The sequence below is a fragment of the Leucopleurus acutus genome, assembly GCF_964270905.1.
Source record: "Leucopleurus acutus genome assembly, chromosome: 20".
Lineage (NCBI taxonomy): Eukaryota > Metazoa > Chordata > Mammalia > Artiodactyla > Delphinidae > Leucopleurus > Leucopleurus acutus.
Window position 1 is genome coordinate 14,334,192 of NC_139162.1, and position 15,734 is coordinate 14,349,925.

The 15,734-nt window shown below is 52.9% G+C and overlaps 1 protein-coding gene across 1 annotated transcript in view; it reads left to right on the top strand.

Moving 5' to 3' along the window:
- Positions 1-9,959: 9,959 nt before the first annotated feature.
- CALB2 (calbindin 2) overlaps positions 9,960-15,734 on the top strand; it is a gene marked incomplete at both ends in the record, with an annotated part of 28,262 nt that continues 22,487 nt past the window's right edge. Inside the window, one exon of the mRNA XM_082863067.1 lies at positions 9,960-10,056. Within this exon, the coding sequence (XP_082719193.1) occupies positions 9,960-10,056 (97 nt within the window). The remainder of the gene's footprint in view (positions 10,057-15,734) is intronic.

Genomic DNA, 15,734 nt, shown 5'->3' on the forward strand with positions numbered 1-15,734 from the left:
CAGTACCAGCGTTATTTTCATCTTATGGATGAGAAAACTGAGTCGAGAGGGGTTAACAACACACCCAAGACACACAGCCGGTCTGATCTATCCGACTCTAAAGCCAGGTTCTCTGTCACCGGCTCCCCCAGCCCTCTCTATCTCACAGCCACACTCCAACACGGTATCCCAATTCCTCAGATGTAGAAATAGAACCCCTGAGAAGTTAACGTCTTGGTCCAAGTTCACGTAGCTAATAAATGGCGGAGCTAGAACCCTTTGTTAGAACCACTGACACGCTGGAAATATCCTGCCCTCTTGTGAAAACACAACATTTCTAGATAGTGTCAGAAACCAGAGTCCTAGACTGAGAGTGGGGCTTTCCAACAAGTGGCGAGAGAGGAACCTTAGCCTGAGAGCGTGTCTTAGGTCTGATCTAAAAGCAGAGCCCACGACAGGGATTCTGCGCAGGTGAATTATTGAGGTGAGGGCACCCAGGAGGAACCCTGAGAAGGTACAGGTTCAGCTGGAGTCTGGCCTCAGCCTGATCTCTGGGGAGCTCTGGAGCATGAATGGGACACAGGGTCCTCTCGCCCTGAGGCAAGGAACCAGGCTGAGATACGCTGTATCTGTCAGTCATTGGCCGTGGGTTGTCCCACGGTGGGGTAGGGGAGCATCTCTGGGCAAGGTGGCAACTCTCCAGAGAATGGTACAGCTTTGAGCCCTAGCAGTCAACCCTCACAGCAGCTGGTGGGCACAGTACCATCGTTTGAAGGGTCCTCAGCAGGGCGCGATTGGCATCTACTATGGGCAGGTGACCCTGTAGGCGCAGACCTCACTATCTGTCTCTGTGACTCCTGGAAAACCACATTCCCTTCCCTCCCCTCCCCTCCTCCCCCTGTTCCTCTCTTGCTTTTGGACCTCCTCCTTTGTCACCCTCCAGCACTGGCTGGGCTGGGCTTGGCCCGGGCTTCTGGCTCCTGTATCAGACCACCAGCAATCCCAGCCAGAGCTGAAGGTTCCAGGAAGCGCCCCAGTGTGGCTCCTTCCGGCCTGGGCCTGCTCCCTGCCCACCACTGCCCAGCCCCATCCTGTGTTCTGCCTGTGAGGGGATCCCCACTGACGTGATGGGGAAAGCAGGGCAGGGAAGCAGCTATGAGCCAGGCCTGGGAATTAATGAATGAGGGAGAGGACGAGAACCAGGCAGCTCCTCCTCGCCAGACGGTGCTTCAGCCGCCAGCAGGGCAAGCAGCTGCCCTCCCGAGGGTGACCCTGGGGGCCCGTTGCCTGGCACTTGACTGCCAGGAGTTGAGCTGGCGAGGTCCATGCAAGGGCTCATTTCTAGAGCTTTCAGAGGGTCGTAATTCTCTAAGTAGAAACATCCTCTTCCTCTCTGCTGCCCTTTATTCATTCATTCATTCACTTAGCAATTATTCATTGGGCACATATGGGCCACAAACTGTGCTGAGAGCCAGGAAAAAGTGATGAACAAAATAGACAAGGTCCCTACCTCCATTCTAGTGGGGGCGACAGAGAAGAACTGAGCATGGTGGGGTCACAAATCACTCAGAGAGATGCACAACGAAGATACAGTTTCTTGGGACTGTCTTCCTCAAATGCCTCCACCCGGCCAGGCAGTAGGGGGGTGGGAATGGGGGAACACACTTGAAAATTGCCAATTTATGGGACTTCCCTGGCGGTCCAGTGGTTAGGACTTCGCCTTCCAATGCAGGGGGTGTGGGTTCGATCCCTACTCGGGGAGCTAAGATCCTACATGCCTCGTGGCCAAAAAACCAAAACAGAAAACAGAAGCAATATGGTACCAAATTCAATAAAGACTTTAAAAAAAAAATTGCCAATTTATGGTACCACTATGCTGTTTTGCTCAGAAGGGCACTCTTGAAGAATCTGGTTTCCTTTGGAGAAATGTTCAGTCTTTTCCATCCTCTCCTCACCTCCTTCTCCAGCATGGTGTCTGAGCGTGAGGGAGGGCAGTGACAACGGGATAACTAATGGTGGGGGGATGGAGGTCACTTGGAGGAACACTGGGTCCTCCCTGCTGGCCGCTGCTCCAGAGTGGCTGGCCTGTTCTCTTGCTGGCTGCACTGCTGCGATGCACCTGTCCCGTCTGGGGCACAGCAGCTGCTCCTGGGGCTCCACTCCATCCCCTTCCCTAACCAGGGCTCCCACCTCACAGCTGCTGCAGGTGTTGGCTGCTACCTGTCACACCTGCACCCTTCTCCAGGGATTGCCCTTGACGGAAGGAAGTGGCCACCACCCCTGGAGATGGACCCTGGCCAACGCCTACCTCTCCAGGGTCACCATCCCACCACACACCCCTCCCGCCCTATGCTCCAACCCCACTAGTCTTCTTACAGTTCTTCCACCACGGAGCATGGGGTTCAAATCCCAGGAATGCTCCCCTCCTCCCTTCTCCCGGTTAATTCCCCCTCAGAATGACCTCCCTTAAACACTAGATATTTACGGGACTCTTGTTAAAAACTGTTTGCCCTTCTATGTTCCATTATGTGGTTTGATCAATATCTGTCTCCCCGACTCGACTTTAAACTCCTGAGGGGAGGGACTAGTTCTGTTTTTCTAACCAGTGACTCCCTGAGGCCTACTACAGTGCCTGGCACAAAGCCGATGGTTATTAAATTTTTTTTTGAGGGCATGAATAATTCAGTTTTAAACGAGCTTATGAATGAATGGAATGCAACCCTGACCTTTGAACACCTCACTCCAACATCCCTGGTACATCCTGGAAAATCCTGGAAGTGGGACACTGCTCCTCTAGGGACACTTTACCTATCCTTGGTGAAAGGATCCGAATTCTCAGCCACCAGGAAGTCCCACTCTGGCAGGAAATGGAGCAGGTTTGTTTGCAAATCGAGCCCAGGGCTCCCTGCCAGGCCCCAAGCAGAGGCCAAGCCAGCCTCACACAGAGGCCCTGCAGGTTTGGATTGGTTTGCAGTGATATTTCCCTCTGCCGGCCTTGCCTGAGCCTTATCTTACTCGACCTCCTTCACCCCGGTCCTTTAGTGATCTTCTCTAACCTTCTGCAGAGAGGAAGTATCAGCTCCCAGCTCAGCTCAGATGAAGAGACTCTTGTAAATTCATAAATTCTGGTGGACTTAGAATCCAGTTATTCTGAGATGCAACCCAGTGATAAAAAGAATAAAAGCAGTCAATATCTATCTACTCTATGCCAGACACTGTGCAGAGTAATTTACATGCATCATTTTACTGAATCATTACAGTTCTGAGTAGGTTCTATTAGTGTTCCTGTTTCATAGGAGAAGAAACGGAGGCTTTAAGAGGTTAGAGAGAGACTAAAAATTCACTCTACTTGATCAGGAATCAGCAAACTATGTCCCAGGCCAAATCTGGCCCAGTGCATGTTTTTGTAAATAAAGTTTTATTGAAACAGAGCCATGTGTTTTTACATATTGTCCTTGGCTGCTTTTGTGCTACAATGGCAGAGTTGCGTAGCTGAGACTTGACACTCTGGCCCGAAAAGCTAAAAAAATTTACTACTGGCCCTTTCCAAAAAACAAGTTTGCCAACCCCTGTTCTAGATAACACCCCCTCCCCCTGTTCCTTTACATTTGGACTCACTGGTCAGAGTGCTTTTTTACCCAGGTTTACATGTCCCACTGCCTATTCGAGTTTTCCATGTTGAGCACCCAAGACTAGAGGTGTTCATTAATGCCACTGTGCCCACAACTCCCTCTAAGGGAAACAGCCGCTTATCTGCACTGCGCCCCCCCCCTCCACTCCCCTCACCCTCTTCTGACTGGATCCACAGCTGATGGGATCCAGGGGTGGGTACCATCCACAGCTGGGCAGCAACTTATGACTTGAATAGCCTGACACAAAGAGATGAACTAGATAGACCGATCAGATCCTTCTCTTGGGATTTGGGAAAGGGAAACAAACAGAGGGGAAATGGAAGCTGGGACTCTTGGGACAAGTCAAGGCGAGGTGGTTATGACAGGCAAGGAAAGGCAAAGTCGTGAGGACAGGTACTGTGGGAGAGAAGAACCTGGACAAACTGTGCAGATGGAGACAGAATCTGAGCAGGAGTGGCTTGCTGCCCTAAGAAAACAGGAAAGAGAGGAGCCTTGGTCCCTGAAGGTTTCCCAAGTCCAGGTCTCATGAGAACAACTGTCCTCTTCTTGGATTTTAGTTAGGACGTTTTAGTTACAAATGAAAGAAAATCTAATATAAATGGGCTTAAACACTAATGGTTATATATCAACTCATGTAACTGAAAAGCCCAAGGTACTTCAGACTCAGCTTGATCCAGCAGCTCAAATGATGTTACACGTGACCCAATTTCTTGCAGTCTCTCTGTCTTGCCTTTTGTGATTGGACTGCATCCTCAGTCTCCACTCCGTGCCCGTCTCCATCTTGGGCCACTCTAGACTCTCCCTCATGGTGTCAAGGTGGCTGCAGCGATTCCAGACCTCACAGCTGCATACCAGTCTGTTTGCCATAGAGAGGGCATCCCTTCCAGCAGCTCCTTCCCATTCTGGAATGCGATCTCTTACTTCCTATCCTTGACTGCACTTTGGCTGGGGGGTGGGCTGCACTGACTCAATGAGACCCCTTAGCATCTGCCTTCAGTTTCCTCACCTATAATAACAACATTTGAGTGCTTCATATGTTCCAGGCCCTACATCACTCCTTACATGCTTTCCAAGTCTTAATGCTCACAAAGGTCATATGAGGAAGTTACTAGATCTCACCAACGAGGAAAGGAAAGCTCAGAGAGGTTGGAAGCCTTGCCAAGGGTCACACAGCCATCACACGGCAGAACTGCTGATTAGCAGCAAAACCAAGAGCCAAAAGGGGCCTGTGGGATCCTGAAGCCTGAGCTCTCAGCCTCTTCTGTGTCCCTGCCTATTGGCGGAGGGTGTCACTCAACAGCCCCCAGTTACTGTCATTCCACCTCCTACTGCTATCCTGGTGACCCAAATCCTTTGCTCAGAGAGGAGTATTTTGTCCACAGATTCTCAGGCTTCAGACTGAGTTTATTCAATAGTCCTGCTCCCACCTCTGGGTTCCTCTGGACTCTATTCTCCCTCCACCTGATTCGTTTCCATGGAAACTGCTGGGCTCCTGCATCCTTTTCATCCTTCTTTCTGGGAAGCAAGGCCAGCTCTCCAGCACCCCAGTAGCCAGGCCTAACCATTTTAAAAACCAAAGAGGCAGGGGCTTCCCTGGTGGCGCAGTGGTTAAGAATCTGCCTGCCAATGCAGGGGACGTGAGTTCGAGCCCTGGTCTGGTAAAATCCCATATGCCGCGGAGTGGCTAGGCCCATGAGCCACAACTACTGAGCCTGCGCTCCGCAACGGGAGAGGCCGCGACAGTGAGAGGCCCGTGCACCACGATGAAGAGTGGCCCCCGCTCGCTGCAACTAGAGAAAGCCCTCGCACAGAAACGAAGACCCAACACAGCCAAAATAAATAAATACATAAATAAATTTATATATATTAAAAAAAAAAGACCAAAGAGGCAATATCTGAAAGAAATATTTCCAGGCAGAGGGAGGAACCAAGCAGGGTTTCTGATTTTTTCTTTGATGCTCTCCAAAATAACACCAGGTGCTCTGAGCAGCTCTGCCAATTACCTCGACACAGTGGATACCGGCTAACAAGTTGTCATCTGTTCTCCATCTCACCACCTGACAGTCAGCAGGCTTCCCTCCCTTCTTGCGGGGAGCAAGTCTGGGGTCTGAGGCCGAGGGCAAGTCTTCTTGCCAATGCTTGGTACTGGACTGCAGCCCTCATGATGCAGCTGGTGGCCTGGAGGTGCGAAAGGAAGGATGGCACCCAGTCTGCCCCTTCTGGAGAAGGAGGAAGCAGCCATCAGCCGAACTCCTAGGCATCTCAGAAACAGCAGACGTGGTGTCATCCCTTGCCACCAGGAGGTTCCCTGCAGTTCCAGTGGTCAGGACATGGGAAGAACTTTGTACATATTGTCCAGGGCCTTAGCACCTGGTCCACAAGGACTCCATAGACCAGAGGAGCCAAAATGTTCCCTATCTCCCACCCCTGCCAGGTCTTGGGTGTTCATCTCTCCGAGCTTTGGTTTCCTTATCTTCAAAACAGGCCCAACTCTCGCACTGATAGGCTAGCTGTGAGGACCTCACCAAGCAAGACACAGTAAAAGCCCTCTTTAAAGTCAACTAAAGGTATCCTTGCAGTCATTATCATCGTTGTCATCGTTATAAACATGTGGGGAGATCCTGGAGGAGTAGCAGAACCTCAGATCTCTGAAACTCTTCCCCATCCCTGAGCGACGTCTGCATCCATGTTTTTCTTCTCACATTCGGGTATTTAAACTTGGTCAGGGCCAGCTGACAACTCCAGTTTCTTCTGCTATTCAAAGCTCTCCTCCTCCCCCTGCTGCAGCCTGGAGTCTTGGCTGGGGACTGAGCGTGGAGATGAGCAGGGGGCTGGCTCTGAGACATCTCCTCCCTCGGTGGGCAGGGGCCGGGGCAGGGAGGAGATCTTCCCACCCATCTGGTCACCTCGGGGTGCGGGAACTGCAGCTGGTCTCTGGGGAGTTTGAGGGCACCTTGCACGGTAGAGTGAAGGCTTTCTTGGAGCCATTTTCAGGTCTACCCCGGCCTCCTTCAACACCAAGGATCGACCAGCAGTATCTAGCTTTTGCTCCTCCTTTCAACTCTGTGCACCTTCCCAGAAGCCACAGCAACCTCCAAGGAAGGGCTGCAGAGAACAGGAACGGGGTGCTATCGCCCCCCACCTTCCTTCTAGGCCCAGGACAGGACAGCCTGGGCCTTCAGACAGCTCTAAGTCAGACACAAGCACCAGTTCTGTCTTCACAAGGGGCCCAGACTCCAGAATTCTGCTCCGGGAGCAGGCGGGCCTGCCAGTGTCCCCTTACAGCAGACACCCCCCAAGACCTGGCGAGGTCTTCTGGAGTCTCCCCAGCAAAGTGTGGCTTCAGAGGAGCCCCACACGCTGCACTCCCCAAAGACTAAGGCTCCTTCCTCTCCCCCATGCAACTTCTCCTTTCATAGCCCATGGCCTTGGCTGGAGCTACAGGGCAGCCCAGCAGACAGGAGGTACCCGGCTCCTGGGGAGAAGTTTAATAAGTGGGGTACTAAGCCCCTTTTGTGCTACTCTTTCAGAACAAGAAAATTCCTAACATTCTATATTAATAACAATATCCACCTTTTAATTAAGCACTTACAGCTGCCAGGATTCTTGCTAACTAACTCCTCGACTACATTACTTTGGGTTGCCTTACACTGACTTTGTGCCACCAGTATTATTATTACCTGTATTTGTGTGTGTGTGTGTGTGGTACGCGGGCCTCTCACTGTTGTGGCCTCTCCCATTGCGGAGCACAGGCTCTGGAGGCGCAGGCTCAGCGGCCATGGCTCACCGGCCCAGCTGCTCCGTGGCACGAGGGATCCTCCTGGACCGGGGCACGAACCCGTGTCCCCTGCATCGGCAGGCGGACTCTCAACCACTGCGCCACCAGGGAAGCCCTATTACCTGTATTTTTACTAAGGTTCAAAGAGGTTAAATAGCTTGGCCAAGGTCTCAAAGTAGGTTTTGTACCCGCATCTCTCCAACCGCACAGCAGGGGCTGGTAATCCTAAACATGGCTGCTTCTGCAGGACTCAGCCTGGGAACAAAGGGATGTGCTTGGGCTCTGCAGCCCTCCCTGGGCCTGTATCTGGGAGTCAGGGATGCGCCTCCCACAAAGAGACTCCAAGCATGCCTCTAAAATGAACGATGCAGGGCTATCCCAATGCAGGCTTTGGAGACCAGTGTGGTCACCCTGCTGTCCTACTCAGGACCTCTCCTAGTCAAGCCAACATCTTCCCCCATCTCAGCAGCTCGGGAAAGTAGGAAGCATGAGCTCCACTCTCTCTTCCTCGCCAGGAAAACCAAAGCAGCAAGGGGGGGTACTGGCTTGGGTCTTTAGAGAGCCAGAGATGAGATCCCTCACCCCAGATCTGGGCCAGGGGAGGGCGCAGGAAGTGAGCCAGAAGAGCCCAGATGACAGTGTCAGAGCTGGAAGGGGCTGAGCCTGGCCCCTGAGGGGCTGGCAGCACACTGGTTAAGAGCTTGTGTTTAGCCTTTCCCCTTGGCCTCACTCTGGGGTTAGCCCCTCTAGAAACTATTAGTTACCTCAGGGGAGGGATGCTGGCCAAGGAATTTCTTGCCACGCCAACCTTCAACGGCCAACCGCCAACTGCCAACCGCCGCTGCTCTTTCTCCACAAAGGGCAGCCGGAGCATGAGCTCATTTAATCCTCGGAACAATACTAAGAGGTAAATACCCACATTCGCATTTTGTAGAAGAGAACAATTGAAGCACAGATAGGTTATGTAATTTGCCCAAGGTCACACAGCTTACTCTGGGATTCAAATCCAAGCAGCCTGATTCTAGAGTGCCTGCTCTTAACCACTGAGCAATCCTGCCTCCCTAGACCCAGCGGTTTTGGTGAATTCCTCAGCCCTTGGACCCTTCACCAGCAGCATGGGGGAGGGGGATGCATACAGGCCTGGAAAGCTAGCTTCTTAATGACACCTCCTCTCTCCTAGTCTGTTCCTGCAAGGAACTCTAAACACTTTTGCTCTGGGCAGAAAAAAAACAAGTGGTTTTGGAACCTTCACTCTGTATTGCCTCTTTTGGGCTCACTGTGGGCTCGTCCCTCCCCCTAAGGAACAACCTACCCCCTCTGTCTCCTGGTTTTCCTCTCTCCCCTGGTGACCTCCTTTTCATTCTCACCTCCTTGCCTTTGCACTCCTTTTGGAAGGCAGTTCAGCTAACACTCATTAGCACATGCTAATGAGCATCAATTCATTTCTCAGTCACTCAGCAGGAGAGGGGAGAAAGTGGGGACAAAGCTGCCACTCTGGGGGTTATGGTCCACAAGGCCAGGACAGGCCCCCAGGCTCAGGCCCCCAGGGAGAATGGGGAGGGAGCCTAGCCCCCAGCTGGGGAGTCCTGTCTATATTCTCGGGTTGTACCCTCAGCAGCTGCTTCTGTCTTTTCTGAGACCAGCGCATAATATTCCTAGGTCAGCCGTGAGACCTTCTCTGCCCACCAGCCTAAGCAAATTCCCACGATGTCCATGGGTGGGCGTGGCTAAGACCTGGTAGAGGAGGATATAGTTCTGCAGCTCTCCGACGAGTGTCTGAAAGCCCCCAGAGCCTGTCCAGGGTGCGGCAGGCACCAGAGGGTGGAGGGAGGTACCCAGGCAAGGGCAAGCAGTGGAAGCCCCTCCTCCACTCCCTCCCATCTGGATCCTTCCTGGGGGTCGCTGATTCCAGCCACCCCCAGTAAAGCCTAGAGAACGCTGGGCTTCTCCACAAGACTGGGCCCCATTAAGGAGCTGTGAGAGGGAGGAAACAGAGCCGGGCTGGGCAAGTCATTTGGTCCTTTGAAGTCTCAAGTCCCCTCATCGGAAAAGTGGTCCCTGGTCTTCCTGCTGTGAAAGGGTCAGACGAGAGGAGGCATGAGAAAGTCCTAGAGAACTCCGAAGTCCAGGTGCTAAAGACTTGTCAAACTTTTATTATTATTACTACTGGTGGTGTTGCTGTTACTACTGTTAGTATTATTGCTGCTGCTAGTGATGATACGTGGTGGCTGCACTCAAGATGATCAGAGAGAGGGAGAAGGAAGGCAAGGGCTGCCTCTCTCCCCTTTGCACCCGAGAGCCTCTGTTTCCCTGGCCAGGCGAGGAGTGGTCTCAGCACAGACGGGCGCCCCCACCCTGCGAACCCCTGCGGAGCCCCGGGTCGGCCGCCGCCCCGCTGAGACCCAAGCCGATTCTCTGAGCGCGCGCGCCCCCTGCTGGCAGCGGAGCGCGGCCGCAGCCTCCGGATTGTATATAAAGGCAGCGTGGCGCGCGAGACCTGGCCGAGTGCGGTAGAGGAGCCGGCGCGCAGGGAGAGCGCAGTGCTGCCTGAGGTCTCCGAGCGGCTCGCCATGGCTGGGCCGCAGCAGCAGCAACCCCCTTACCTGCACCTGGCGGAGCTGACGGCGTCCCAGTTCCTGGAGATCTGGAAGCACTTTGACGCAGACGGTAAGTAAAGCTCCCAACTTGTGTGCCCGCTCGCCCCCAGGGGACCTGCGGTGGAGAAAAGAGGGCAAGGAAGTTGCGGGCAGGGTAAGGGTAAGATTGCCCCAGTGGGTGTTTTGGGTGCAGAGCCTGCTGAGGTAGGGGTCTCGAGTTTGGGAGACACCTGGGTGCCCTGGTGACAACCGCCCGGAAGTTTTCTTCCCTGACAGAGACGACAGAGCCCACCGGCTTTTGCAGCCTCATTCTGGGCAAGTTGGGGCTTTCCCACAGGGGAGGCCTGGGCTGGCAAGGCTCCCCATGACTCCCCCTGCCGTCTTATCTTCCCCGCCTTTCTCTTCAAGGTAACATCCTGCCTTCAGCTGCGGCAGCCACAGGTCTCAGACACCCACTCATTTTTTCCCTCAAGTTCTCCTTTTGTTGAATACCAGGGTAGCCCCGTGGGGTCCTGGGGACTGGGGCAAACTGGGGGGTCCTGAAGGGACACTCTTGGCCTCCCCAGCCTGTCCGGTGGGAGCAGGAGTGGAGAGGGCATCCAGGCAGTGAGCATCCCCTAGGCTTCCTCTGCCCACGTTCCATCCCTCACGGGCATTCAGGTCCCACTCACAGGGTGTGGTGGGAGGCAAGCTTGGGGTGCCAGCCTGACATGTTCCCTCATGGTGATAATCCTGGGTGCTTTGGGTGACTCCTTCCTTCTCTGGGTCAGGGGAGGCACAATCTTAAATGCCTCAGTGACCCACCCTCTGGTCTGTGTGGTCTTGACATTTACTCACCCAAAAATCGAGGGCTGGACTGAACAACCTTTGGAAGTTGGCTCTAAGGACTGGTATTACAAGGGTCTATGATGGCCTGACTCAGGCATAAAGGGAGCCCCCCCCCACCTCGTTTTAGAGGCTTCTGATATCACTAGAGACAAATTTTTCTCCACCGCTCCAAAAAATTAAGTGATCTGATTTCCTTCTGAGGTCCTGGCCGGGGTGGGCATCCGAAACGTTCTGGCATCTCAGACCACTGGCAGGGTGGTGGCCCAGGGTGTTCATCCTAGGATTGAGAGCGAGGGGCATGGGAACCAGAGGGAGGAGCAGGTGGAGGCTCCCTCCATGCTTCTCCCTTCCCTTCCTCACCTCGGCAGGGCGGGCACAAAGGTGGCTAAACAGAGGCCCTCGGCCCAGAGTGCTGCGCAGAGGCAGGGGTTAATGGGTATGATAACCAATGAAGTTTTGTTCCCTTGGAGCAAACTGAGAATCTGGGGGTGCAGAGGACTGGGCATGTGACACCTGGATTAGGATGGTGATCTGCCTATGAATTACTAAAGGAGGTGGGTAGATTGTTAAATCTGTAAAATGGGGCTAAGGAGGGGTTGTATTTCCAGTCCCTGGCTGGTACCATAAAACTCCCTTGGGGGAAAGGGCTATAAAAAGATTGCAGCCTCTCTGTATTCTGGGTGACACGTGCACTCCCTAAGGCTTCTCCTGCCAGTTTATCTGCACCAGAGACTTGCATGATTCAAGGAAAGTTATCAAGCGGCCAAGGTTATACCACAGGCCTCCTGCCAGATGAGTCAGCTATAAACAGAGGACTCCACAGTTCTGTTCTCCCCCAGTTCTCACGGGGTCAACCACGAGCGCTCTTGAGAACCATGCAAATCCTCACATTTGTCTGAGACTTTGTCATTTTCAAAACACAGTCGCACCTTGAGTCCTGCACAGTGAGGCTGTGGGCAGACCATGATTCTCCTTGTGCAGATGAGGGAACAGACACAAAGTGTGACTTCTCTGAGGTCATGTAGCGAGGTGATGGCGGCACTGGTTCCTGGCCAGCGCTTAATTCCCCAACTCTGGTTTCTGGACACCTACTTTCCCTCCTGATCCAGCCTCGGAGGTGATGGGCAGTCCCTTTAATACTAGAAAGGGGTCCTGTGGCTGGAGCATAGCTAAGCTAGCATGAGGCCAAAGAGTCTTTAAAGACCCCCAGAACCATCGTACCTCTGGTACCATGTGAAAGGGGAGCTAGACTGCTTCTGGGCTCCTTGTCCCCCTCGGCATCCCATCGCCCTCTCTGGTCACCACTTCAGGGGAGTCCCAAGGAGGGACCATGGACCTAACAGAGAAGGAAAGCAAAAAGGATTAGAATACCAGAGATGGCACAGAAGGCGATTTAGGAAAATGAGGCTATAGCCAAATTGAAATTCGACTCAAGGACCCAGAATTAAGCTGCGGGTCACTTGCTCTGGACCTTCCGTACCTGTCCCCTTCGGAACTCCCATGGCTGCCAGGGAGCTTCTCCCTCCCCCCCGAGGCGCTCCCTGCCCTGGCTGGGCCTCCTCTTACTAACTCTGGCTTCTGTTTTTATCTTGGGGGTTTTCCCCTGACTCTAAGTGTCCCCCTGCCGCTCACAGAGTTAAAGAGCTCTGGGAGGACTCTCCACGGCTCACCAGGTCCCTGGGGTGAGCTCTCTGGAGCCCAGTTAGTCCCAGCCACCAAGCAGGGGGAGCACTGACCCACCCCACCCGTCCTGGACTCCAGTAAACAGAGACTAGGAGTCCGCAGAGAAGCTGGATTCCGAGGACAGTGGGGATGACGCAGGGAATCTGACCCTCCTAACTCAGCCCATTTCTAATGAAGGAGCAGGTGTCTGAGGAGGGGGAAACTGGGACTCAAAGAGGCAACGTTCTTTTCACAAGATCACACAGCAAAGTGAGAGGGTAGGGGGACCCAGGAATCCTCTCCTAGCCCCCCCCCCACTCCTCCTCAGTGGTCAGCCAAGGTCATGCCCTTGGAAGCGTTCAGGTGTCATCTCTCAAAAGCAGAGGAAGGGAAGACGGCAGCCGAGTGCACCCTATGAGCCAGGTTGGGGCTGGAGCTCTTCCACATAACATCCCCATGCTCTGAGTGACCCTTACATGCCCTACATTACTGAGTCCCCCGTTCTGTTGTTTCCTGGTCACTTCTTGGTCAGAAACGTTCTCACTCTGCAAGATCCAGGCTTCAGAGGGATGCCCAGCTCAGAGCTCACGCTGGCCTCTTTGTGGTTCTGACGACACGGCCACCAGGCTCCTATTCTGCTGACGATCAGTACAAGGTCCGTGGGGAGCCAAGTTCTGCCCTTGGCCTTTGCTACCCTTTGGGAGCAACTGCAAGTGTAGGGATATTTCCTCTCCCAGAGGCCAGCAGACATTCACAGGACAACGCAGGGAATCCCACTCACTCCAAGAATCAACCTACATGGATATACTTGTACATATACATAAAGTTATGTGAACAAGGGGGCCTAGTGTCAAGTTCTTTGGGATACTGAAATTTTAAGAATGTGCTTCCCTAGGGAACAGAAAAATAAATCCTGCTAATCTCTACAGTGGAGTATTATGCAACCAATGGGATTGAGATGGGGTTTTTGTACTGACATGGAAAAGTGTCCAAGATGTATTACGGAGATTTTTTTTAATTATGGCAGGACACTATTACAGTATGAGCCCATTTTTACTATTAATGAAACAAGTATGCTGGAAAATATTTGAAAGACAATAATAACAGTGGTCCTCTACAGAGTAGATGACGTAAAATTAAAAGGTATTTTCTTTAACTTTATAAGTAAATTTCTGTAGTGTTTTACAAGAGCATGTGTTTCTTGTGTAATCAGCAAAACAATAAATATTCAAGAAGAAAATAATTTTATGGGCACCCCCCCTCCCCCCAAAAGAAATGCATATATATCTCCAGGTGTGGGAATCTGCCCAGAGTTTTCTAGGCCTTTGTCTGCCTCCAGATGGCCCTAGTGATGCAGGAGGCTCTCAAAGCCTTGCACAGGGACTGACCCTTGTTCCATATGGGTGTGGCCCTGCGGACTTTGAAAATGAATGACAGGAAGGACCACCAAGAACTGAGGAAGGCCCTGTGCAGTCTTCCCTCCTCTCTCCTCCTACACCCAGTAGTAGTAACGGAAGCAGCCTCCAAACCCATCCCCCATGGGGGACACTGGCCAGACAGAGAGTGCTCAGGCAGGTTCTCAGGCACTGAGGAGCTTGTGTCCCTGGGAGGGGAAGCAGAAGAACGCTGAACAACAGCGCCTCTCGGAGGCGGAGAGAGGCCTGGGCACCTTGCCCTGGAATTCTAAATGACGAAGTCTTCTGGAATACTGAAGAGAAGACCTCTATGTATAAAATACGTAACTAATGAGAACCTACTGTATAGCACAGGGAACTCTACGCAATGCTCTGTGGTGACCTAAATGGGAAGGAAATCTGAAAGAGAGCGGATATATGTATACATATAACCGATTCACTTTGCTGCACAGCAGAAACTAACACAACAATAAAAATTAATAATAATAAAAGACCTGCCTCAAAAGGGTTAGAGAATATCCAGTATATATTAAGCATTTACACAAATCCTATGGCTGTTACTATGCAATACAGCTGTGCTGTTCATAAGATAATTACAGGATTTATAAAAATGATTGCTTCTTGGAGCATTAAAGGCAAAGGGGTTTGGCGCTGGGAGGGAGCCAAAGTTGTCTGAGGGCAGCTTTCTTTTAACCCTGTCGGCATTTCTCTGTGGGGTCCGTGTGTCCCGTTTAGGCCTGATGTCAGGATTTGGGGTTCTCTGGGACCAGCCTCCTGCCCCACCTGGGGTAAGCCCTAGGAATAAGTACCCCATCCCACTTCCACTTTCACCCCCGAATTCCCCACTTGTTTTGCCAACAGTGCCCTTTGGTGTGGATGTCCGCGGCATGCCAGCTGCGGACATCCTCTGTGAGGCCCTCATGCCCCGTGGCCCAGCCAGCCGATGGGGGACGCAGCTGTGTCTGAGAGCTGGGGCTCCCCAGGGAGGCAGCCGCGGGGGCGTTTTCACAAACAGGACACTTCAGCCTCGCCTCGCCTCGCGTGGGCGGCCACCAGCAATCCCGCGTCCCTGCCCTACGCTCCTTGTTTATTCCCCTTTGACTTCAGTAGTTTCACCACCTGAGCCCCTGGGGGAGGTTTCCGGGGCTAAGGAGACCCCTCGGGGAAATCCCTCCCGATACCCAGGGAGCCAGAATTAACAGAGCAGGCGTGAGACTCTTCAAGGACTGAGCCTCTCCAGCTCTGGACCTGGTGGCTGTCCCGGAGGACTGCATCAGATCCCGCCTTTGCCCCGCAGGTCCCAGCTGGGGCCTCTGGCTCTGGCCCTCTCCCCCTCCTCTCTGGCTCTCGGCTGCCTCACCTCCTCTCTAGCCCAATCTGCCCCATCCTTCTGGCCTCCTCCACACCAGGAACTGGCCCAGCATTAGGCTGCCAGATGTCCACAGGTGCAGGGGACCCAGCCCAGCTCCAGAGCCTCTGTTCCAGAAGCAGCTCTGCCCAGAAACACAGATTAAAAGTCAAGTGTCTAAACATTCATCCAGTAGCTGTTTGCACTGGGTTTTCCCCCCCCAGGAGCCTCTGGGAGACGTGTGTCTGTGTCTGTGTCTGTGTCTGTGTGTGTGTGTGTGTGTGTGTGTGACTGACAAAGAGAGAAATCAAAACAAGATAAAGATATGGACAGAGATCGTCCCTGGGGTGAACAGAAGGAAAACAGGCTGTTAGCTGTGGTTCAATTTCTTTCCTCTCAAACTCCTCTGGAACACGAGGTCGATAACACCCGTCTGTTTACCTGGTAGTGTCCTGAAGACCAGCTGGGGCAGGGAGGGGAGAGCTCTTTGTAAAT